This window comes from Theropithecus gelada, chromosome 7a (assembly GCF_003255815.1).
Source record: "Theropithecus gelada isolate Dixy chromosome 7a, Tgel_1.0, whole genome shotgun sequence".
NCBI classification, from domain to species: domain Eukaryota; kingdom Metazoa; phylum Chordata; class Mammalia; order Primates; family Cercopithecidae; genus Theropithecus; species Theropithecus gelada.
Window position 1 is genome coordinate 8,999,717 of NC_037674.1, and position 24,922 is coordinate 9,024,638.

The 24,922-nt window shown below is 44.2% G+C and overlaps 1 protein-coding gene across 2 annotated transcripts in view; it reads left to right on the forward strand.

The window, feature by feature from the left end:
• Positions 1–24,922, forward strand: part of RYR3 (ryanodine receptor 3) — a 584,152-nt gene that overhangs the window by 451,570 nt on the left and 107,660 nt on the right. For both annotated transcript variants that reach the window (XM_025390215.1, XM_025390216.1), the window contains exons 51-60: positions 1,027–1,190; positions 3,212–3,290; positions 6,920–7,009; positions 9,242–9,388; positions 9,595–9,657; positions 11,093–11,168; positions 11,276–11,399; positions 16,450–16,565; positions 17,707–17,774; positions 18,790–18,911. In XM_025390215.1, coding sequence (XP_025246000.1) covers positions 1,027–1,190; positions 3,212–3,290; positions 6,920–7,009; positions 9,242–9,388; positions 9,595–9,657; positions 11,093–11,168; positions 11,276–11,399; positions 16,450–16,565; positions 17,707–17,774; positions 18,790–18,911 — 1,049 coding nt within the window. The remainder of the gene's footprint in view (positions 1–1,026; positions 1,191–3,211; positions 3,291–6,919; positions 7,010–9,241; positions 9,389–9,594; positions 9,658–11,092; positions 11,169–11,275; positions 11,400–16,449; positions 16,566–17,706; positions 17,775–18,789; positions 18,912–24,922) is intronic.

The window sequence follows — 24,922 nt, forward strand, 5'->3', positions numbered from 1 at the left end:
TTGAATAAATTTTCACATTCACAGAGCTGTACATGGGAAAGTGACTACCAGATTTACACACATCCTCTGATGTCAGTCTCGATGCCTTACCTCCCCATTCGTTTCCCCCTGATTTGATGCGGCTCCTGTCTGTCAGCCTTCACTAGGCTTGAGCCAAGAGGAAAAGCCCTGACATCTGCTGTGATGGTGGGACAGGGGATTTCCAGAAGACCTTAAGCCATGCTGGGAGAGGTTCTTCCCAGGCACTCATTTGAGGAGGCGTCGGGTGAGAGCTCAGAGCCTCTGAAACCCAGGCCTTACCGAACGGTGTGATTGAAGTAGAGCTCTGACTCAGACTTTGCTCTACTTCCCCTAACCCAGTTTGTGAGGTCAGCAGCTTTAAAGGTAGAAAGTGAGCAGGTCTGGGTTTCTTAGAGAAATGTAGAACACACATATAGCTCGTTCACCTGCACTTACATTTTCTTTAGCCCTGGATTTCATTGGTCTAGTGTAAGCAGATCAAAAGCTCTTCCCAACCTCATGCTATTTGACTGAAATTCATTTCTGGCTGGGTTCAAGAGAGAATGATGGATATTGAGCAGCCTGCTGCTGATGTCAACATACGACCCATATCAGCTACTACAGAGCTTGGCACAGCTTGCTATGCCCTCTGCAGTTGTAAGTTGGGTCCGTTTCTGTGACCATCCTTAGCAGACAAGTTTATAGTCACTTCTGGCCTAGCAACTAGTCACTTTAACCCTTAGGTGGTCTTGAAATTAACCATTTAGGAGATATTGATTTAAACCTGTTTAAGATTTTTCAACTTAAAGCAAATGGTGACTTGAGGGCTTTATAGAGTGTTAGTTCATCCTCCAAGGATACCTTCGTTTCCACCAGAAAATATTTAAGGGGTTACACATTTCTCGCTTTGGTTAACCTGGATAGATGCGTGTATTTTATTTCTGTTTTCAGCTGATTGGTGAATGGTTCTGTCTAAGGACATGGTTCTGCTTTCTCTGCTAACGTGGCCTTGTTTTTCCCTCACAGAAATATGACCCAGATCTTTTCCGAATGGCCCTGCCTTGTCTCAGTGCTATAGCTGGGGCCTTGCCACCGGATTATTTAGATACCAGAATCACAGCCACATTGGAGAAACAGATCTCAGTGGATGCAGATGGCAACTTTGATCCCAAACCTATCAACACTGTGAAGTGAGTCCAGAACCATCTCTAAGCTGGTCCTGTATTTTGTCCAGTAACCAATGTTTTCCTCCAGAGGGCAGCAAGAAATGTAAGCTTTACCTCTTTCCCTCCTGCCAACGCTGTTCATCATTTCTCTTGACAAGTCCCATCAGGCACAAGGTTTAATCCATACATATCTGTATTACTATATTCTGGGCTTTTGGTGGGGGAGGAAAGGGTTGGTTTATTTATTACCAGAGATAGATGCTCCCACAAATAAATGTCAGCTGAGGCACTGAGAGAACTACCCTGACAAATTATGCAATTAATTTATTAATGAGCTTTTTGACAAAATCTTTGCTCTTGGTGAATTAGGCTCATATGGTTCTAATAGCATCGTACATCACAACAGCTCCATAAATAACAGTCAGCTGAGTCCTGGCAAGGCTGGGGTGTGATGGCAGAACAGTGTGGGGTCCTCACTGGAAAAGCTGGACCTGCTCTTTGCCATGCCGAGGGATGCTGGAACTTCAGAATAGCCCTACCATTGCACCTTTTAATTTCTCCCTGTAATTTTCCAGAATTTCTCACTGGTGTTGACTAGGCTATGGAGATGCGCTTATCCCTTGGGCAAAATATTGCTAAGTTTTGGTTTGCAGTAGTTATGAATATGTGCTGTAGGGTATACAGTCGGCTCCAGGTGCATTTTAAATGAAGAGCTCTAAAACTGCTTCAGGGTGAGCAGGGAAAGTAAGCCTGAGCCTATATGAGCCCCTTAGACCTGTCTTTCATGGCAGTAGTTCTCAAATGAAAGCCTGAACCCTTCCCAGGGGGACTGTCTGCTTTGATAATGTGTAATCTTTGGGATAATTAAACACACATTCCATTGGAAAGAGCTTTGAGCTGTGGGATGGTGGGACAGAATTGAAACTGCTGTAAGTAAGAGGTAAGGAGCATGGTAAACCATCAAGCTGGGGCCAAAGAAGGCAGGTGCTGACTTCGGAGAACTCTGCCTATAAAAATGTAACAGTGTTAAAGACAAAGCAAATGGCGTAGTAACTTGGATGCTTTTGAAAACATTCTGAGAAAACATTATATTCTAGCAACTGTGTGTTAATGGCAAGTGGCTCTGTGTTATTTTGAGAGTTCAGATTTGTTCACATATACCCATGACATCAATATAGTTCCTTGAGGAATGGAGATTAACCCTGGCTTACTTCAGGAGAAAAGCACCTTTTGCAAGAATATGGGGTCATTGTCAAAATCCATTGAAAGGCCAGCCTGGCCTTAGCATACATAGTCACCAGGGAAGGACTGGAATCAGGCACTGTGAGGAAATCGACAATCTTCAGATGTCCCCATTGGGTGAATCACCTTGAAGAATTTACTGCCCTAGTTTCACCCAACTCAAGACTTAAATTCCATGGAGAGAAAGTCTGATTTGCCTAGTCATATGCCCATCCTTGGTAACAGTTCATGTAACACTGCATACAATATAAGAAGACTACGCAATGTAAAGGGAATGCAGGTGCCGATACCAACAGAAGGGACCAGAGCTGTTTTCTAGGAAAACAGAAATAGCAGGTGTCTACTGTACTTCCAAAATTCTAGTATTTTACCATGAGCCACCGAGCCCCAAAAGGTAGAAAACCACTATTTCATAACGTACGGCTCTCTGGCTACCCATTTCTACCATTTCCAGATTGTAGCCAGAGGATGACAGGCCATTTACCTTGGATTCTCACTGTCTAACCAAGACAGGTCTGGCCCAGGAGCCAAGAGAACCCAGAGCACATGACAGAGGCCTGCCCAGCCAAGGCTCCTGCAGAGATGTTCCACGGTTAGACTTGGGTGTGTCCGTGACCTCACCCTGGCTATGCCACTCCTACTCAGGAATGTCACTGTGCCTGGAGTCCAACTTTAGCTTTGGGATTGGCTGGCTGATCACATCCGCCTTCTGACAGCTGATTGATTGGTAGTTCTGACCATCTTCTACTAGGTCTGGCTGAAGTGCTTGGGGAGGTTTTGATATTTTTTTCCTCGTTTCACAGTTTTTCCTTGCCTGAAAAATTGGAATACATCGTCACCAAGTATGCTGAGCATTCACATGATAAATGGGCCTGTGACAAGGTAGGGATTATCTTCCAGCTGACAATTGTCAGGAGGGAAAACCAGCCCAAGAACATTAAAAGGGCCCAGTCCTGGAAATCTGCCTGATTTGTCGAAGTAACAGATTTTCCATGCCGACGGCATTCGTTATTTCTGAGCAGCAATTTCCCAGGGTTGGTGGAGGTCACAGAAATAGGTGACAGCAGCTGCTGGTGTTTCTTTTGTGTTTCTCAAGAAAATGATCAATTCTGGAAGCGTTAACTTCTTTCTTAACATTTCCTTACGGGAATTGTGCCCACACACAGGCTTGTATGTGTTTGATGTAAATGCTTAATGGGAATGGGGAGGCTTCTATCCAGTTTTTGTATTTGAATGCAGATTGGAAAAAAAAAAAAAAGAAATTGAAAGCCTAACCCTTGCATGCTTCTGGAAGGCTGGATTTTATTCTAGGGAAGACATGCAATCGTCTTCCTGTGGCAGGCAGTGGTACAACTCCCAGACACTCCCTTATTAATAAGGCTCTCCATCTGGTGTTTAGAATTCCACACCACATGAGGTCAGGCTGTTTCATACGTTTCATTGCTGTGTCAGCCCTTTAACACTGGCAGGCAAAGTGGGAAGACTGTGCCAAAGATATCCAGGATTCCTGTGGACAGCCAGTTAAGGACTGGGGCCATTTCTCAGCTGCAGCCTACAGTGTGTAACCGTGGACCCATGTCCACAACAAAGCACAGAAAACCACCTCCACGCAATGTGCCCGCAGAGAAGGAACACCTTGAACCACTAGCTCAGCCTCTGTGTGGATGTAGGCTCAGCTCATCCGTCCATGAGTCTACTGGGGGCTGATGGTAACAGCTATCATTGTAACTATAGAAAGGGCTGATACCTCATGATTCTAAAGCAGGAGGTGGCAAGTCTGTTCTGTAAAGGGCTGAATGATCAACATTTGAGGCTTCGAGAGCCAGACCATCTCCATTGCAACGACTCCTCTCGGCTGCTGTGGCATAAAAGCAGCCATAGAAAAAACATAAACAAAAGTGGGTGCCTGTATTCCAATCATATTTTATTAATTAAAAAAAAGGTGGTCAGCTAGATTTGACTGAGGGGGCAGAGCCAGCTGGCCCTTGCTCTAGAGCATCTGCCTTTTCTAAGAACTCTTTGCCTATGGCCATTTGGCCAGCCTGTGAATTAGGGAGAATAGTCACCTCAGCATTAGCGAAGCCATCACTCAGCCATGTGCATTTGAGCTCCTGAGTCTCTCGTACATCCGTATATTTGTCTCTGTTCTGTGACTTCAGTCCAAGCTGCTGTCGTCTTTCACCCAGACGACTGGCATAAGCTCCTGACGGGTCTCCCCAAGTGCATTTGCCTAGTCTGTTCTTCATAGTGCAAGCAAGTCAGAGTTTCAGTACACAAAGTGAGTCATGCATATTCTACCACTGCTCTTCCTACCCAGCCCTTTCTCCTTGTTAAAATCCTTTCATAATTTCTAACTCTTCTGAAGATAATGGTCAAAATCTTTGGTGTGGCCTGGTAGGCACTGCCTGATCTGACCTCTGCTACCATCTCTAGCCTCATCTCCTCCTCTGCCCTCTGCCCTCCAGCCACCTCCCCTTATTTTAGACTCTCTCTCTCTCTCTCTCTCTCATATGCACTACATGTGCCAGAGACCCTCCTCAGAGCCTGCCAAATACCCGCCTGTACTCACACACATGCTCGCAGCATTCACCAACTCATCCTGCAAATATCACTCCAAGCATGAATTCCTAGGATGGCATTTTTCCAAATTTCTCAGTTCTGGGCCCTCTGAGCACCTTGTCCTTCCCTTTCATAGTACTTTCATAGCTCACTTAGGTATTTGTATTTATAACATTTGTACATCTATACATTTATTCTAATTATCAATTTTACATTTACTAGTATAGTTGATTGATATCTCTTTCTGCCACTAGATGGTAAGCTTCATGAGGCCATAGATACATGCCTGCTCACCAGTGCCAGGCAGCACTGATGATCTTACAAGAAAAGAGTGTTTTCCTTGCCCTCAAAAGCCTCATGATCTTGTGGGAGAATCGAAACGAACCAGCCATTGTGGGGCAGGTTGTCCAGGGCTATGATGAGCATGAGCACAGGATTAGAACACATAGGAATCCCTAATCCAGTACTGGGGGTCCAGGGACATCTCCCGGAGTTGGTGACATGTACAGCATGTGCTAAAGGATGAGTGGGAGCCATCTGTCACAAGGAGGTAAGTGCCCTGCAGGCCTTGGGAACAGCAGGTGCAGACCCAGGGAGGCCAGAGACAGTTTGGCTTTAGGGAACCATGGTTCAGTAGAGCTAGGATGTGGAGTAGGATGGGACAGAGGGTGAGAAGTGAGTCTGGAGAGGTCAGCATGATGACCTTTTTAGGTTTACAGGTCATTTGAAAGGACTTGGGTTTTACCAGGATGGCAGCTGGCAGTCAGAAACATTTGAAGTCAGTAGAGTGCCCACAAATGATTGTGATTTTTTAATATCCCTGGACAATAGGGTAGAAAATGAATCCAGGGAGAGGCAGCAAGACTGGAGGCTGGGAGGCTGCTTAAGCAGCTCTTGCAGTAACCCCAGTGAGAGCTAATGGTGGCCTGAGCTAACATACAAGCAGGGAAGTGGGTGAGAGAGACAGACAGACAGACAGACAGACAAATGATGGGAGGGGTACAGGCAGTGGTGTCAAGGACGACTCCCATGTCATTGGCTTGGAAAGTGAGTGTAAGCTGGGGCTGTTCACTCCACTTCATCCAGGGGACCCAAGAGGAGGAGACATGTAGAGAAGTAATTTGAGGGGTGCCTGTGGAACATGCAAGCATAGCTTAAATAGGTTTGAAACTAGGAGGAAGTTGTGCGCTGGAAGTATTGATTTGATACTAGTCTCTTCTCAGTGGTAACTGAAACCACAGGCCTAAATTAGATCACCTAGGGGAGTATATGTCTCTTGAGAAGGGACAGAAACTTAGCAAGTATACACATTTAACAAATGGACAGAGGCTGAGATTAAGAGCAACAGCCAGAAGCCTTGGGGATGTGAAGTTATGGAAATCAGGGGCTCTTACTTATCTCTGTATCCACTGTGCCTAGGACAGAGTCTGATGTGTACCATAGAAGACATTCACCCAATATTTGTTGAATAACCCTAAAAGTTCTTAAACTTCTGTGACTCTGGGAAGCACACATCACTACGCTTTTGCTCTGGCACTGGCAGGCAAGGATTGCAAGCCAAATGGGCCCCTCCAGGCAGTGGCAATAGGTCCAGTCTTCCCAGGCCTCCCAGTCCTAGCTTCTGTTCTTCCTGCGAAGGGGGTATGCTAACCTGAGAAGCACTGTTCCCAGGGCCTTTTGAAACATCCTGTTTTAAGTGGGCCTGAAATACAAGCGAGAAAGTGGAGAGGACAGCAACTAAAACAACAAGGAATCAAAGAGCAGAGTTCAAGATTCGGGAGGCAGAGAGCCTGATGGCCTGAGAGGATCAATTAGGCATTTTTGAAGAGAATTTCTAAGCCCTGTCACTATCCATTATTCCATTTGCTCCATGAGAATAGAAGCAGGGATTTGGGTCACATAGCGGGGTTCTTTGCATGCCAAGGATATTTGAACTGAGAACATTTCTACAGAGTCAGAGTGGATGGAAATATGGGATTTCCCTGGATGAAAATGTGAAGACTCACCCACTGATAAGGCCTTTCAAGACATTAACGGAGAAGGTAAGAAACAGGCCTCTGGTAACACTGTGTGGCCATGCTGTTTCCTTCCTTGAGTGATTTGATCAGGAGCTCAGAGGAGTTCAGAGCACATTCACTCTCAAGTCCCTAAAACATCATCTAGGACTCAGTAAACTGTTCACAAGCTTGCCAGTGAGCAACTGCCTCAGGACCAGTTTCCAAGAGCCCAGCCTCACTTTCTGTTCTTTGGCTTTCAGAGGCCATTGGTGAAAGAAGCATCATTCAGCACTTTTAGGCTGGGCCGAAATGCATTTGTAGTTCTGCAACTGAACTGAACCAGGAAGGGGTTTGGTTAGGGCAGGGCAGGGCAGGGAGAAGGTGCAGTGAAATTGCTGGGGAAAATTCAGACAAGGCCGGGCATGGTGGCTCACGCCTGTAATCCTAGCACTTTGGGAGGCTGAGGTGGGCGGATCACAAAGTCAAGAGATAGAGACCATCCTGGCCGACATGGTGAAACTCTGTCTCTACTGAAAATATAAAAATTAGCCGGGCAGGAGAACTAGCTGAGGCAGGAGAATTGCTTGAACCGGAGAGGCAGAGGTTGCAGTGAGCCAAGATCATGCCACTGCACTCCAGCCTGGCGACAGAGCAAGACTCCATCTCAAAAAAAAAAAAAGAAAGAAACAAAAAAGACAATAATAATTTCTTTTTTTTTTTTTTTTTGAGGCAGGGTCTCTTACTCTGTCACCCAGTCTGGAGTGTAGTGGTGTGATCTCGGCTCACTGCAACCTCTACCTTCCAGGCTCAAGTGATCCTCCTATCTCAGCCTCCCACGTAGCTGGGACTATAGGCATGCACCACCATGCCCAGCTAATTTTTGTAATTTTTTAGTAGAGACAGGGTTTCGCCATGTTGGCCAGGCTGGTCTTGAACGCCTGACCTCAAGCAATCCTCCCACCTCGGCCTCCCAAAGTGCTGGAATTACAGGTGTGAACCACCATGCCCAGCCAAAAATGATTTCTAATACATGAAAGATACGGGTAATAGAGAAGAGAATCCTCAAGAAAATAAGGTTAAAAGAACGCATCTCTTGCTTAAAAAAAAAATTGATTACTTAACATATTTGGTTTAACTCAACTCTGAATTCTTTTTTCTTTTTTGAGAAGGAGTCTCGCTCTGTCGCCCAGGCTGGAGTGCAGTGGCGGGATCTCAGCTCACTGCAAGCTCCGCCTCCCAGGTTTACGCCATTCTCCTGCCTCAGCCTCCCGAGTAGCTGGCACTACAGGCGCCCGCCACCTCGCCCGGCTAGTTTTTTTGTACTTTTTAGTAGAGACGGGGTTTCACTGTGTTCGCCAGGATGGTCTCGATCTCCTGACCTCGTGATCCGCCCGTCTCAGCCTCCCAAAGTGCTGGGATTACAGGCTTGAGCCACCGCGCCCGGCCAACTCAACTCTGAATTCTTATCTTGCAATCTGTAAGATTCTTTGTAAGCTTTAGTCCTAGGCCTAGTGTCACGTGTGAAGGATGGTGTATGTATCTTTGTATTCATGTTGACTATCTATTGTGCGTAGACCAAAAGAGAATTCTTTTTTTTTTTTTTTTTTTTTTTTTAGACGGAGTTTCACTGTTGTCACTCAGGCTAGAGTGCAGTGGCACAATCTTGGCTCATTGCAAGCTCCGCCTCCCGGATTCAAGTGATTCTCTGCCTCAGCCTCCCGAGTAGCTGGGACTACAGGCATGCGCCGCTATGCCCGGCTAATTTTTGCATTTTTAGTAGAGATGGGGTTTCACCATGTTGTCCAGGCTGGTGTCAAACTTCTGACCTCAGGTGATCCACCTGCCTTGGCCTCCCAAAGTGCTGGAATTACAGGCGTGAGCCACCGCAAGAATTCTAAATCTAATAAATTATCTTTCCCAAACTCACAGGAGAGCTTTATGCAGATGCATTTTGACAAGCTCTCATCTTCAGCAACTACTAGAACATGAGGAGTCACCCTCCTGTTCCTGTTCTTTACCTACAGATTGTAGATAATGGCATTACTAATGTCTGGCACATTTCCTCCCAGGGCAGGAGAGACTGTAGGGTCTTATACCTAAAAACACCAGAAAGCCTGCCTTTCGGGTAAGATGCAAAGGATCTTTTGACCTTGTGAGAGAAGGCTGGCGCGAACTAGCACCCCCACCCACAGCGGGGTCCACCTGCCATGCGGAGAAGGGCCAGGGGGAATGCTGGGGTGTGTTCTGCAAAGTGCTTCTGCTCAAATTCTCTTCTAGGAGAAGGAAATTTATCGCTGGCCTGCCCGAGAGTCCCTGAAAACCATGCTAGCTGTGGGCTGGACTGTGGAGAGGACCAAAGAGGGAGAAGCCTTGGTTCAACAGCGGGAAAATGAGAAGCTTCGAAGCGTGTCCCAGGCCAACCAGGTACAACACCACACCCAGAGGCCCACGCTGGACCGATGGAACCCGTGGAGAACCTGGGGGCGTTCTGCCTGGGGCATCCTAGGTGGGACTGTCTAAGATGAACCCTGGGGATTTTTCGGGACACATCTTTCACAGCTGAAGTTGGGGATGCTGATAAGAACCAGGAAAATAATGGCAACCCAGTGACTCTGCCTTTGCTTTCCTAGGGCAACAGCTACAGCCCTGCTCCCCTCGACCTCTCAAACGTTGTACTCTCCAGAGAGCTCCAGGTCAGTGCTCCAGGTCCGGCATGACTTGCTTTCAAGTGCAGGACGCGTTACCTTCCAAAGAGTTAAAGGGCAAGAAAAGGGAAAGAATCTCTAGAACATATCACCACTAAAATTCAGAGCTGAAGATGGTCACATTGTGCAGAGGCCACAGGGAAGGTCTCGGCAGAGTGAACCAGTCCTCCGAGAAGGGGAGGCTTCGTGCTTCTTCCAAGGACGCCCTGACGGGTGCTGACTCAGTAGGAAGAACCACCAGGCATTGGAGTCTTTCCTCAGTATCCATGAGGGCTTCACCCTGGGACTTCCCGCAGACACCAACACCCACCAACGCTCAAGTCCCTGATATAAAATGGCATAGTTTTACCTGTAACCTACACACATCTCCCCATATACGTTAAATTAGCTCTAGATTATTTCTAATTCCTGACACAATGTAAATTCTATATAAATAGTTGTTATGCTATATTGTTTAGAGAATAATGACAAGAAAAAAGTCTGTACACGTTCAGTACAGACACATTTTTTCCCAAATATTTTCAAGCTACAATTGGTGGAATCCGCAGATGCAGAACTCATGGTTAAGGAAGGCTGACTATACTGTGTCAAAACCCAAAATAAATAAGACAACTAGGACAAAATCTGTGAAACTTAGCGCCTCAGTGGAGGTGCTTGCTGGTATCACTGTAAGGCCTCCAAAACATAAGGACAACCCACACGTCCCATAGTGGGTTCGTTGGAGCGCCCTGTGATGGTGCAGGCAGCCAATCACTGCAGGATAGGGATGTGAGACCAAGGGGTTGAAACTGAAAGCCCATTGCTCCCCTCCTGTACACATTGGTGGCTGTGCCTGCCCTAGCCTGGGGCGCTCACCCCTCTGGAAGTCCATCAGACCAGCCCCTTGGACCTTAGAGAAAGTTTCTTTCCAAAGTACACCCTTCAGTCTAAGTCACTGTTTTACAAGCCTTACCAAGATGGATTCTACTAGAGATTCTACTATTTACAGCACTTTCCTTTAAGACGTGATTATTTTTAGTTTGTTAAGCTACAGGCTTTCAAGGGTTCTAGACTTTTCTTGGCCCGCACTCCCAACTCCCCATCTGAGGTCAGGGGTACAATACTAAGCCGCTGTGAAAAATGACGTGCTGCCAGCATGCAGGTTCAAGCGGAAATGGGTGTTTCTCCTAAAGGCATCAAGCTGCCAGAATAATAAGTTACAAGGGAAGGAGAGAGTTAGAAATTGTTTTCTGTGTGTATGGGAAGATAGGAAACAAATGAGGTACATCAGCACAGAATCATTAATGATGGGAGGCCCTTGGCTGTGTGCTGTTAGTGTTCAGTGGGGTGCTGTTCCCGAGGCTGCCTGAGATAGCCCAGCAGCTATGAAGCTAGCTTGCCTGCTTACTTTCTCTTTGACTTGGCTCTTCTTGGTGGGACACAGGGAATGGTGGAGGTCGTGGCTGAGAACTATCACAATATCTGGGCCAAGAAGAAGAAGCTGGAGCTGGAGAGCAAAGGTGAGTGAGATTCACGGCATCCCCTAAGGAAGCTGAACCGGGGCGGGTATGGTCTCCCAGAAGTGCAAAGGAAGAGCCAAATGTCACCTCTCACCTTACTGACCCAGGTGGTGGCAGTCACCCTCTTCTGGTACCATATGACACCTTGACTGCCAAAGAAAAGTTCAAGGACCGGGAGAAGGCACAGGACCTGTTTAAGTTCCTCCAAGTGAATGGTGTCATAGTTTCCAGGTAAGTCACCTTCCATGTGATGTTAGTGGGACAGGGCTGTGGGTGTGGCCTCTGCCTCCCCAGGTATTTAATTACCTGCCTACAAAACCCATCCAAGTAAGGAGAACAGTTGAGTCTTTTTTTTTTTTTTTTTTTGACATAAGCAGAAATGTTAGGTATTAATTTTTAAAGATAAGTGACAAAGAATTATTACAAATTATACCTACATACCTTAAACATTTCATTGTAACTTAAAATATATAAAAATGCATTCGTTCGTAAATCTTGTGCTATGGGCCAAGGCTCTTTCTTCGTATATTCTCTTTATTGGCGTTATAAACGACATCCATAATACAACCTCAAAGTTTTGGAATTTGGGCTTCTTTAAAGAACGGTGATAATTTGCAGCACATGATAACAGTGTACATGCAGTGCCCTAGATTTATTATTATTGTTATTCTTTAAGTTCTGGGGTACATATGCAGAATGTGCAGGTTTGTTACATAGGTATACACATGCCATGGTGGTTTGCTACACCCATCAACCTGTCATCTACATTTGGTATTTTTCCTAATGCTATCCTTCCCCTAGCCCCTCACCCGCCAACAGGTCCCAGTGTGTGATGTTCCCCTCCCTGTGTCCATGTGTTCTCATTGATCATCTCCCACTTATGAGTGAGAACATGTTTGGTTTGGGTTTTCTGTTTGGTTTTCAGTTCTTGTGTTAGTTTGCTGAGAATGATGGTTTCCAGCATTATCCATGTCCTTGCAAAGGACATGAAGTCATCCCTTTTTTATGGCTGCATAGTATTCCATGGTGAATATGTGCCACATTTTCTTTATCCAGTCTGTCATTGATGGGCATTTGGGTTGGTTCCAAGTCTTTGCTATTGTGAACAGTGCAACAATAAAGATACGTGTTCATGTGTCTTTATAGTAGAGTAATTTGTAATCTTTTGGGTATATACCCAGTAATGGGATTGCTGGATCAAATGGTATTTCTAGTTCTAGATCCTTGAGGAATTGCCACACAGTCTTCCACAATGGTTGAACTAATTTACACTCCCACCAACAGTGTAAAAGCATCCCTATTTCTCCACATCCTCTCCAGCATCTGTTGTTTCCTGACTTTTTAATTATCGCCATTCTAACTGGCGTGAAATGGTATCTCATTGTGGTTTTGATTTGCATTTCTCTAATGACCAGTGATAACAAACTTTTTTTTTGTATGTTTTTTGGCTTCATAAATGTCTTCTTTTGAAAAGTACCTGTTCAAAGCCTTTGCCCGGTTTTTGATGAGGTTGTTTTTTTTCTTGTAAATTTGTTTAAACTCCTTGTATCGTGGATATTAGCCCTTTGTCAGATGGATAGATTGCAAAAACGTTCTCCCATTCTGTAGGTTGCCTGTTCACTCTGATGATAGTTACTTTTGCTCTGCAGAAGTTCTTTGGTTTAATTAGACCTCATTTGTCAATTTTGGCTTTTGTTGCCATTGCTTTTGATATTTTAGTCATGAAGTCTTTGCCCATGCCTATGTCCTGAATGGTATTGCCTAGGTTTTCTTCTAGGGTTTTTATGATTTTAGGTCTTATGTTTAAGTCTTTAATCCATCTTGAGTTAATTTCTGCATAAGGTGTAAGGAAGGGGTCCACTTTTAGTTTTCTGCATATGGGTAGCCAGTTTTCTCAACACCATTTATTAAATAGGAAATCCTTTCCCCATTGCTTGTTTTTGTCAGGTTTGTCAAAGATCAGATGGTTGTAGATGTGTGGTGTTATTTCTGAGGCCTCCATTCTGTTCCTTTGGTCTATATATCTGTTTTGGTACCAGTACCATGCTGTTTTTGTTACTGTAGCCTTGTAGTATAGTTTGAAGTTAGGTAGCATGATGGCTCCAGCTTTGTTCTTTTGGCTTAGGATTGTCTTGGCTATACAGGCTCTTTTTTGGTTTCATATGAAATTTAAAGTAGTTTTTTCTAATTCTGTGAAGAAAGACAATGGTAGCTTGATGGGAATAGCATTAAATCTATAAATTACTTTGGGCAGTATGGCCATTTTCTCAATATCAATTCTTCCTATTTATGAGCATGGAATGTTTTTCCATTTGCTTGTGTCCTCTCTTATTTCGTTGAGCAGTGATTTGTAGTTCTCCTTGAAGAGGTCCTTCACATCCCTTGTAAGTTGTATTCCTAGGTATTTTACTCTCTTTGTAGCAATTGTGAATGGGAATTCACTCGTGATTTGGCTCTCTGTTTGTCTGTTATTGGTGTATAGGAATGCTTGTGATTTTTGCAAATTGATTTTTTATCCTGAGGCTTTGCTGAAGTTATCAACTTAAGGAGATTTTGGGCTGAGTCGATGGGGTTTTCTAAATATACAATCATGTCATCTGCAAACAGACAAATTGACTTCCTCTTTTCCTAATTGAATACCCTTTATTTCTTTCTCTGACCTTATTGCCCTGGCCAGAATTTCCAGTGATACATTGAATAAGAGTGGTGAGAGATGGCATCCTTGTCTTGTGCCTGTTTTCAAAGGGAATGCTTCACGTTTTTGCCCATCGGCTGTGGGTTTGTCATACATAGCTCTCATTTGATATCTTATTTGATATTGGCTATGGGTTTGTCATAAATAGCTCTTATTATTTTCAGATACGTTCCATCAATACCTAGTTTATTGAGAGTTTTTAGCATGAAGGGTGTTGAATTTTATTGAAGGTCTTTTCTGCCTCTATTGAGATAATCATGTGGTTTTGTCATTGGTTCTGTTATGTGGAGGATTATGTAGTACCCTAGATATTTTTCAGATATCCTCCCTTATCTTTGACAGTTGTCTCACCCATACCTAATTCAAAAATTACATATTTGGAAGCTTGCAGTTGCAGGTCTTTACAAAATATGCATCTTAGTTTTTATAGAATCAGCAGTTCTCTTCATACTTTTATTTTGTTTTATATGATATCTTATTAAATTACATAGTAATAATAGCAAGCATAACTGACATAAACAGTCTTGGAACGAAGGGAATTGATTCTTATGAAGATACAACTTTACTGGAGAGATTGAATGCATCATGATGTCCTAAGATGTTTTATCTCAAACTTACATAAGTCAAAATCATCTAGATGAATGTTTTATATAGGATGGCGTTGGCTGCTCAAGTCTTAAAGTCAGACTGTTTTCTGCCTGGTCTAATGGTGCTGGTGGGCTGTGCTACATAGGATTATGCTTACTGAGTTCTTTGTCAAATGAAAAGCCAGTGTTTTTATTCCAATATAGCCATTCTTCCTAAAAGAAACATTTGCTGAGCAAGCTGCTGTTTCTTCTAGTTTCCTATAGAATGTTTGCCATTGAATGGCAAAAATAAAAATAAAAATCTATACAGAACAATTCTATTGTGTATCATATGAAAAAAATAACAAGACATATTTGCCATGTTGTCGAGCAGGAAAGGTCAGGCAGCAGGAGATAGCCTCCGGGGAAGCATTCGAGATAGACTCCCGTGGTCATTTTAATCCTGTTCTTAACACCAAGATGAATCTGTGGTGTGATTTGCTGATAAATAGCTTGCTCACAGAAATGAAAATTTCCCATTTACTGTAATGACAAAGGAAGTCAAGGAAATAGGAGGAAATCAAGAAGAAAGATAATTGAATTCAGCAAACATATCCGAACCAGTTGTCTACCACGTGCCAGACCCTGTGGTAGGAATTTGGATGCACAGGTGATCAAGTGAGGTCCCTGTAGCCAAGGAGAAATACTGGCTTCCCCCATCTCCTGCTCAGACCTGTTCTGTCTTCAGCTTCCCCATCACTCCATGGCAAGCCATTCTTCTACCTTCTCAAGCAAACAACCTTGACTCCTCTTTTTCTCCCAATCTACATCCAATCCTTCAGGAAATCCTGGCAGTTTTACCTTTAAAATATACCCAGAGGCCAGGCGCAGTGGCTCACGCCCGTAATCCCAGCACTTTGGGAGGCCAAGGCAGGTGGATCACGTGAGGTCAGGAGTTCAAGACCAGCCTGGCCAAGATGGTGAAACACCATCTCTACTAAAAATAGAAAAAATTAGCCAGGCATGATGGCATGTGCCTGTAATCCCAGCTACTCGGGAGGCTGAGGCAGAGAATTGCTTGAACCCGGGAGACGGGGGTTGCCGTGAGCCGAGATCATGTCACTGCGCTCCAGCCTGGGCGACAGAGTGAGACTGCATCTCAAAAATAAAATACCCAGAATTTGACCACTTCTCACCCACTTCATGCTGTCCTCATCCTCCTGCCTGTGTTCTCTGCTTCTGCACTTGCCTCACCACGATGGTCAATTTTAAACACAGCAACCAGAGTGATCCTGTTATGATGCAAGTCGTATCATGTCACTTCTCTATTCACAACTTCTAATAGCTTCCCTTCTCACTCAGAGCAAAAGCAAAATTCTAAGGATGGCCTATAGGGACGTACGTGATTGTCCCCACTTCCTACCCCATACCCCTCTAACCTTCAACACAACATGCGTTCTCCGGCCTCAGGACCTTTGCACTGTCTCTTCGCCCCGCCTTGAGAACTCTTTCTCCAGATGTCCATATGGCTCACCTCCTCATCTCCTTCAAGCCTTTAATGCAGCATCAGTCTCCAAGTGAGACCAAGTCTGACTACCCTATTTAACACTTCAGTCCGTAAACCCTCACTCCCCCAGTTCTGGACTTTTTCATTCTGCTTTAATTTTTCTTTTACTCACAAAATGTGTTAACTTCTAAGATTCCATCTGATTTGTATTTTGTTTTTGTCTGTTTACAGCTAGCATGTAAATTCCATAAAAGCAGAGATTTTTTGCTTTCCCCTCAGACATCCCCAGCTCAGTACTCATTGTATGCATGATAAAGGTCTTTCTGAAAAATCTGTGCTCACACAGGCAGGTTCCAAGTGACAGGGGAAATCAGTCAAATGATGAGTCATGTCACTACGCCAGAATAACCACTAACATTTGGAAATTAAATTTAACACTGGTAGGACTGGTGGTGCACCTGAGTGACATGGTTGTGTCTGTTACTTCCTGGGGTCTGTCCATGTCCAACGCAGGGGTATGAAGGATATGGAGCTGGATGCCTCCTCCATGGAAAAGAGGTTTGCCTATAAGTTCTTGAAGAAGATCCTGAAATACGTTGATTCGGCACAAGAATTTATTGCCCATTTAGGTAAGTATCATCATGAAATATCCCAAAAGAATTCAGTATTCTTTTATCAAGAAATAATCCTTTCAGACTGTAACTTTTTATGATTGATTTAGATGCATGATTTTAGGCGGAAAACAGTGGCTGAGATTTTCCCCCCCCCACTTTAAAAAAAATCAATCCAGCCGGGCGCAGTGGCTCACACCTGTAATCCCAGCACTTTGGGAGGCCGAGGTGGGAGGATCACGAGGTCAAAAGATGGAGACCGTCCTGGTCAACATAGTGAAACCCCATCTCTACTAAAAATACCAAAAAATTAGCTGAGCATGGTGGTGTGTGCCTGTAGTCGCAGCTACTCGGGAGGCTGAGGCAGGAGAATCACTTGAACCCAGGAGGCAAAGGTTGCAGTGAGCCAAGATCACGCCACTGCACTTCAGCCTGGTGACAGAGTAAGATTCTATCTCAAAAAAAAAAAAAAAAAGAAAAAAAAAAAACTCCTTAGTCTTTTTAGTGGAGTGATTGAACCTTTTGTCATTTTTTCACTCAACTTATCCTATTTTAACTTTCCTGTTGTCTTGCTTTATGACTGTGGACATATGACTCAACCTCTCTGAAGCTGCTGTCTTTTTTTTTTTTTTTTTTTCCTGAGATGGAGTTTTGCTTTTGTTGCCCAGCCTGGAGTGCAGTGGCACAGTCTCGGTTCACAGCAACTTCTGCCTCCCGGGTGCAAGCAATTCTTCTGCCTCAGCCTCCCAAGTAGCTGGGATTACAGGTGCCCGCCACCACACCTGCCTGGCTAATTTTTGTATTTTTAGTAGAGATGGGGTTTTACCATGTTGTCCAGGCTGGTGTCGAACTCCTGACCTTAAGTGGTCCACCTGCTTCAGCCTCCCAAAGTGTTGGGATTACAGGTGTGAGCCATCACACCCAGGCTTGAAGCTGCTTTCTGATTGTTAAAGTAGACAAAAGGGTAGTGAAACAGCTTAAAGAATTGACACAAGAAATAACTAACCAGCACAGTTGTAAAGTACGTTGTAAAATATATTTTGTGAAATCAGATAGCCTTTTTTAATAGCCTTTAGGAAAGCTGCTCTGTTTCTAAAATGTTGTGACCGATTTGTACTTTGTAACTCTGGCCAACTCTGTGTTACCTGTGTCTTTGTAGAAGCCATTGTCAGCAGTGGGAAAACTGAAAAGTCTCCTCATGACCAGGAGATCAAATTCTTTGCCAAAGTAAGTGGCCCTGCACTTAATCAAGTTACTTTCTTCTTAGGATCTCTACTATTTAGGAAACAGATTAAGTGGATCCAATGAAGATATCTAAAACTCCAGTGGCTTCAGTGAGGTGCATGTATATTTCTCTGTTGTTTGACAGTCCCAAGGGAGGCTGGCAGTCCATAGAGGTATGCAGCCTGCCTAGCCCCACACCATCACCCGGGAATCCAGGTTCTTCCTGTCTTGCTACTCCACCATCTCCAGAGGTGTGGCCTGTGTGCGTGGTTCAACAGGCTCACCTGCACGGCATCTGTGGGAAAGGGAAAAGGAGAAGGGAAGGCAAGCTGTTGCTTTTTAAAAGTTCTATCCCAATGGCTAGAACTTGTCATCTCTCACCTTACTGACCCCTCGAATGCCAAGGAAAAGTTCAGGGACCAGGAAAAGGCACAGGACCTGTTTAAGTTCCATTCGAGCTTCATCTAGCTGCAAGGGAGACTGGGTGATACATTTTCTGCCTGGGTGGCTCTATACCCAGCTAAAACACGGTGGGATTCTGTTGCCAAAAGGAAGAAGGGGAGAATGAATTTGGGTGCTAGTTAGCAGTCTCTTCCATACAGCCCTACTCAGAGGACTAAAGGCACAGAAGGGCTTGAGTTGCCTTGCTCTGAGAAGCAGACAGAATGCTTGAGGCTAGTGGCACTAAGCCATGCCTCTTGGATGTGCCTCTTGGATGCAGTGCTCAATAAGCCCTATCTGAGTGCACCTGTCCCATAGGACTCCTCTGCAAATGCGCACACATTTCTTTGGGCCCTTAGTCCATGACTGTCTCCTTTTACATACCCCCAAGGACTCTGGTTTGAGGCATAGAAAAGGAAAATGTGATGGAAACTGGGACCAAAGGGGTAGAATTTCCTGGAAATTACAGGACGAGGGTTCAGAGGCTTTTCACTCACTGAAAATAAACACTTTTAAATGAACCAAATGAAGAGTTATGGATAGCTTCCCAGAAGTTGATTTGTGGTGGGTTTTCCAGGTTCTCCTCCCGCTGGTTGACCAGTACTTCGCCAATCATCGCCTCTACTTCTTGTCATCCCCTCTGAAGCCCCTTAGCAGCAGCGGATACGCCTCTCATAAGGAGAAAGAAATGGTGGCCAGGTGAGTCTCCAAGATACAGAGAAGGTTATGGTGCTGATTACAATTTACTTAAAATGCTAGGTTCCTGTGGACTACAAAGTGAGTCTGTTGGAGGAATGAAACAGGCTGATGTCTTGGTTTGTCATCTTGGTTTTGAAAGAAACTGTATTCATACAAATCTGAATTATTTCAGCAACTACATGAGGTATATTATGTGGGAATACCTGTGGGGCTTGGGAAAGATTTATATACTTAAATCAACATTGGGACAGAGTTTAAGATGGCCGAATAGGAACAGCTCTGGTCTGCAGCTCCCAGCGAGACCAGCGCAGAAGGAGAGTGATTTCTGCTTTTCCAACTGAGGTACCCAGTTCATTTCATTGGGACTGGTTAGACAGTGGGTGCAGCCCACATAAGGCAAGCCGAAGCAGGGTGGGGCGTTGCCTCACCCAGGAAGTGCAGGGGTCAGGGAAACTCCCTCCCCTAGCCAAGGGAAGCCATGAGGGACTGTGCCATGAGGGACTGTGCCATGAGGAACGGTGCATTTCGGCCCAGATACTACGCTTTTCCCATGGTCTTTGCAACCTGCAGACCAGGAGATTCCCTCAGGTGCCTACACCACCAGGGCCCTGGGTTTCAAGCACAAAACTGGGCGGTCATTTGGGCAGACACCCAGCTGGCTGCAGTTTTTTTTTCATACCCCAGTGGTGCCTGGAATGCTGATGAGACAGAACTGTTCACTCCCCTGGAAAGGGGGTGAAGCCAGAAAGCCAAGAGGACTTGCTCAGCGGATCCCACACCCACGGAACCCAAGAAGCTAAGATCCACTGGCTTGAAATTATTGCTGCCAGCACAACAGTCTGAAGTCGACCTGGGACACTCGAGCTTGACTGGGGGAGAGGCGTCCACCATTACTGAGACTTGAGTAGGCCGTTTTCCCCTCACAGTGTAAACAAAGCCGCCAGGAAGTTCTAACTGGGTGCGGAACACACCACAGCAGGGCAAAGCTGCTGTAGCCAGACTGCCTTTCTAGATTTCTCCTCTCTGGGCAGGGCATCACTGAAAGAAAGGCAGCAACCCCAATCAGGGGTTTATAGATAAAACTCCCACATCCCTGGGACAGAGCACCTCGGGGAAGGGGCAGCTGTGGGTGCAGCCTCAGCAGACTTAAAAGTTCCTGCCTGCTGGCTCTGAACATAGCAGAGGATCTCCCAGCACAGCACTCGAGCTCTGCTAAGGGACAGACTGCCTCCTCAAGTGTGTCCCTGAGCCTCGTGCCCCATGATGGGAGACACCTCCCAGCAGGGGTCAACAGATACCTCATAGAGGAGAGCTCCAGCTGGCATCCATCAGGTGCCCCTATGGGACAAAGCTTCCAGAGGAAGGAGCAGGCCGCAATATTTGCTGTTCTGCAGCCTCTGCTGGTGATACCCAGGCAAACAGAGTCTGGAGTGAACCTCCAGCAAACTCCAGCAGACCTGCAGCAGAGAGGCCTGACTGTTAGAAGGAAAACTAACAAATAGAAAGCAATAGCATCAACATCAACAAAAAGGACATCCATTCATAAGCTCCATCCAAAGGTCACCAACATCAAAGACCAAAGGTAGATAAATCCACGAAGATGAGGAAAAACCAGCACAGAAAAAGCTGAAAATCCCAGAAACCAGAATGCCTCTTCTCCTCCAAAGGATCACAACCCCTCACGAGCAAGTGAACAAAATTGGACAGAGAATGAGTTTGACAAATTGACAGAAGTAGTCTTCAGAGGATGGGTAATAACAAACTCCTCCAGCCTAAAGGAGTATGTTCTAACCCAATGCAAGGAAGCTAAGAACTTGATAAAAAGAGGAATTGCTAACTAGAATAACCAGTTTAGAGAAGAACATAAATGACCTGATGGAGCTGAAAATCACAGCACGAGAACTCAGTGAAGCATACACAAGTATCAATATCTGAATCGATCAAGCCGAAGAAAGGATATCAGAGATTGAAGATCAACTGAATGAAATAAAGCATAAAGACAGGATTGGAGAAAAAAAAAAAAGAATGAAAAGGAATGAACAAGGCCTCCAAGAAATATGGGACTATGTGTAAAGACCAAATCTACGTTTGATTGGTGTACCTGAAAGTGACAGGGAGAATGGAACCAAGTTGGAAAACACTCTTCAGGATATCATTCAGAACTTCCGCAACCTAGCAAGAAAGGCCAACATTCAAATTCAGGAAGTACAGAGAACACCACAAAGATCCTCCTCAAGAAGAGCAACCCAAGACACATAATCATCAGATTCACCAAGGTTGAAATGAAGGAAAAAATGTTAAGGACAGCCAGAGAGAAAGGTTGGGTTACCCACAAAGGGAAGCCCATCAGACTAATAGCAGATCTCTCTGCAGAAACTGTACAAGCCAGAAGAGGGTGGGGCCAATATTCAACATTCTTAAAAGAATTTTCAACCCAGAATTTCATATCCAGCCAAACTAAGCTTCATAACTAAAGGAGAAATAAAATCTTTCACAGACAAGCAAATGCTGAGGTATTTTGTCACCACCAGGCCTGCCTTACAAGAGCTCCTGAAGGAAGCACTAAACATGGAAAGGAAAAACCAGTACCAGCCACTGCAAAAACATACCAAAATATAAAGACCATAGACACCATGAAGAAACTGCATCAACTGATGGGCAAAATAACCAGCTAGCATCATAATGACAGGATCAAATTTATACATAACAATATTAACCTTAAATGTAAATGGGCTAAATGGCCCAATTAAAAGACACAGACTGGCAAATCGGATAAAGAGTCAAGACCCATCAGTGTGCTGTACTCAGGAGACCCATCTCACATGCAAAGACATACATAGGCTCAAAATAAAGGGATGGAGGAATATTTACCAAGCAAATGGAAAGCAAAAAAAAGCAGGGATTGCAATCCTAGTCTCTGATAAAACAGACTTTAAACCAACAAAGATAAAAAAAAAAAAAACAAAGGGCATTACATAATGGTAAACAGATCAATGCAACACGAAGAGCTGACTATCTTGAATGCATATGCATCCAATACAGGAGCACCCAGATTCATAAAGTAAGTTCTTAGAGACCTACAAAGAGACTTAGACTTCCACACAATAATAGTGGGAGACTTTAACACCCCACTGTCAATATTAGACCAAGAAGACAGAAAATTAACAAGAATATTCAGGACATGAACTAAGCTCTGGATCAAGTGGACTTAATAGACATCTACAGAATGCTCTGTTTGCAGGTAACACGGTCCTATACTTAGGAAATGCCATCGACTCAGCCCAAAACCTCCTTAAGCTTGTGAGTAACTTCAGCAAAGTCTCAGGATACAAAATCAATGTGAAAAAATTAAAAGCATTCTTATACACCAATAATAGACAAACAAAGAGCCAAATCATGGGTGAACTCCCATTCACAATTGCATTTATTCTCACAAAGAGAACAAAATACCTAGGAATACAACTTACAAGGGATGTGAAGGACTTCTTCAAGGAGAACTACAAACCACTGCCCAAGAAAATAAAAGAGGACACAAATGAGTGGAAAAAGATTTCATGCTCATGGATAGGAAGAATCAGTATCATGAAGATGGCCATACTGCCCAAAGTAATTTATATATTCAATGCTATTCCCATCAAGCTCCCATTGTCTTCACAGAATTAGAAAAAACTACTTTAAACCTCATATGGAACCAAAAAACAGCCCGTATAGCCAAGACAGTCCTAAGCCAAAAGAACAAAGCTGGAGCCATCAAGCTACCTAACTTCAAACCAGTTTGAGACCAGCCTGGCCAACAGGATAAAACCCCGTCTCTACTAAAAATACAAGGCTACAGTAGCAAAAACAGCATGGTACTGGTACCAAAACAGATATATAGACCAAAGGAACAGAACGGAGACTTCAGAAATAACGCCACACATCTACAACCATTGATCTTTGACAAACCTGACAAAAACAAGCAATGAGGAAAGCATTCCCTATTTAATAAATGGTGTTGAGAAAACTGGCTACCCATATGCAGAAAACTTAAAGTGGACCCCTTCCTTACACCTTATGCAGAAATTAACTCAAGATAGATTAAAGACTTAAACATAAGACTTAAAACCATAAAAACCCTAGAAGAAAACCTAGGCAATACCATTCAGGACATAGGCATGGGCAAAGACTTCATGACTAAAATATCAAAAGCAATGGCAACAAAATCCAAAATTGGCAAATGGGGTCTAAACTAAAGAGCTTCTCCACAGCAAAAGAAACTATCATCAGAGTGAACAGGCAACCTACAGAATGGGAGAACATTTTTGCAATCTATCCATCTGACAAAGGGCTAATATCCAGAATCTACAAGGAACTTAAACAAATTTACAAGAAAAAAACAACCCCATCAAAAAGGGGGTGAAGGATATGAACAGACACTTTTCAAAACAATGCATTTATGCAGCCAACAAACATATAAAAAAAGCTCATCATCACTGATCATTAGAGGAATGGAAATCAAAGCCACAAACTATAAAAAAAGCTCATCATCACTGATCATTAGAGGAATGGAAATCAAAGCCACAATGAGATACCATCTCATACCAGTTAGAATGGCAATAATTAAAATGTCAGGAAGCCAGGCACGGTGGCTCATGCCTGTAATCCCAGCACTTTGGGGAGGCCAAGGCAGGCAGATCACGAGGTCAGGATGTTGAGACTATCCTGGCCAACATGATAAAACCCCATCTCTACTAAAGATACAAAAAATTAGCCAGGCATGGTGGCACATGCCTATAATCTCAGCTACTTGGGAGACTGAGGCAGGAAAATCGCTTGAACCTAGGAGGTGGAGGTTGCAGTGAGCCAAGATCGCACCATTGCACTCCAGCCTGAGTGACAGAGCGAGACTCCGTCAAAAAAATAAAAATAAAAAAGAGGAAACAACAGATGCTGGAGAGGATGTGGAAAAATAAGAATGCTTTTACACTGTTGGTGGGAGTGTAAATTAGTTCAACCATTGTGGAAGACAGTGTGGTGATTTCTTAAGGATCTAGGACCAGAAATACCATTTGACCCAGCAATCCCATTACTGGGTATATACCCAAAGGATTATAATCATTCTACTATAAAGACACATGCACACGTATGTTTATTGAGGCACTGTTCACAATAGTGAAGACTTGGAACAAACCAAAATGTCCATCAATGATAGACTAGATAAAGAAGATGTGGCACATACACACCATGGAATACTATGCAGCCATAAAAAGAATGAGTTCATGTTCTTTGCAGAGACAGGGATGAAGCTGGAAACCATCATTCTCAGCAAACTGTCACAAGATCAGAAAACCAAACACCACATGTTCTCACTCATAAGTGGGAGTTGAACAATGAGAACACATGGACACAGGGAGGGGAACATCACAAACCGGGGCCTGTCGGGGGGTGGGAGGCAAGTGGAGGGATAGCATTAGGAGAAATACCTAATGTAGATGACAGGTTGATGGGTGCAGCAAACCACCATGGCACGTGTATACCTATGTAACAAACCTGCACATTCTGCACATGTATCCCAGAACTTAAAGTATAATTTAAAAAAAACAAAAACAAAAAAACAACAGCTGTCCTGAGACAACATTGAGAAGAAGGCAAAGATCATTCTGAAGCTTGGGAAAAGTGGACACATAACATTGAGAATAAACAGCTGGACATTGCTTTCAATCCCATGCTTATCGAACTCTGTAAGATTAAAACTTTTAAAAAGACTCAGATCGACTGGGCACAGTGGCTCATGCCTGTAATCCCAGCACTTTGGGAGGCCAAGGCAGGTGGGTCACAAGGTCAGGAGTTCGAGACCAGCCTGACCAACATGGTGAAACCCCGTCTATACTAAAAAATACAAAAATTAGCCTGACGTGGTGCCACATGCCTGTAATCCCAGCTGATCAGGAGTCTAAGGCAGGAGAATTGCTTGAACCTGGGAGACAGAGGTTGCAGCGAGCCAAGATCATGCCAACGCACTCCAGCCTGGG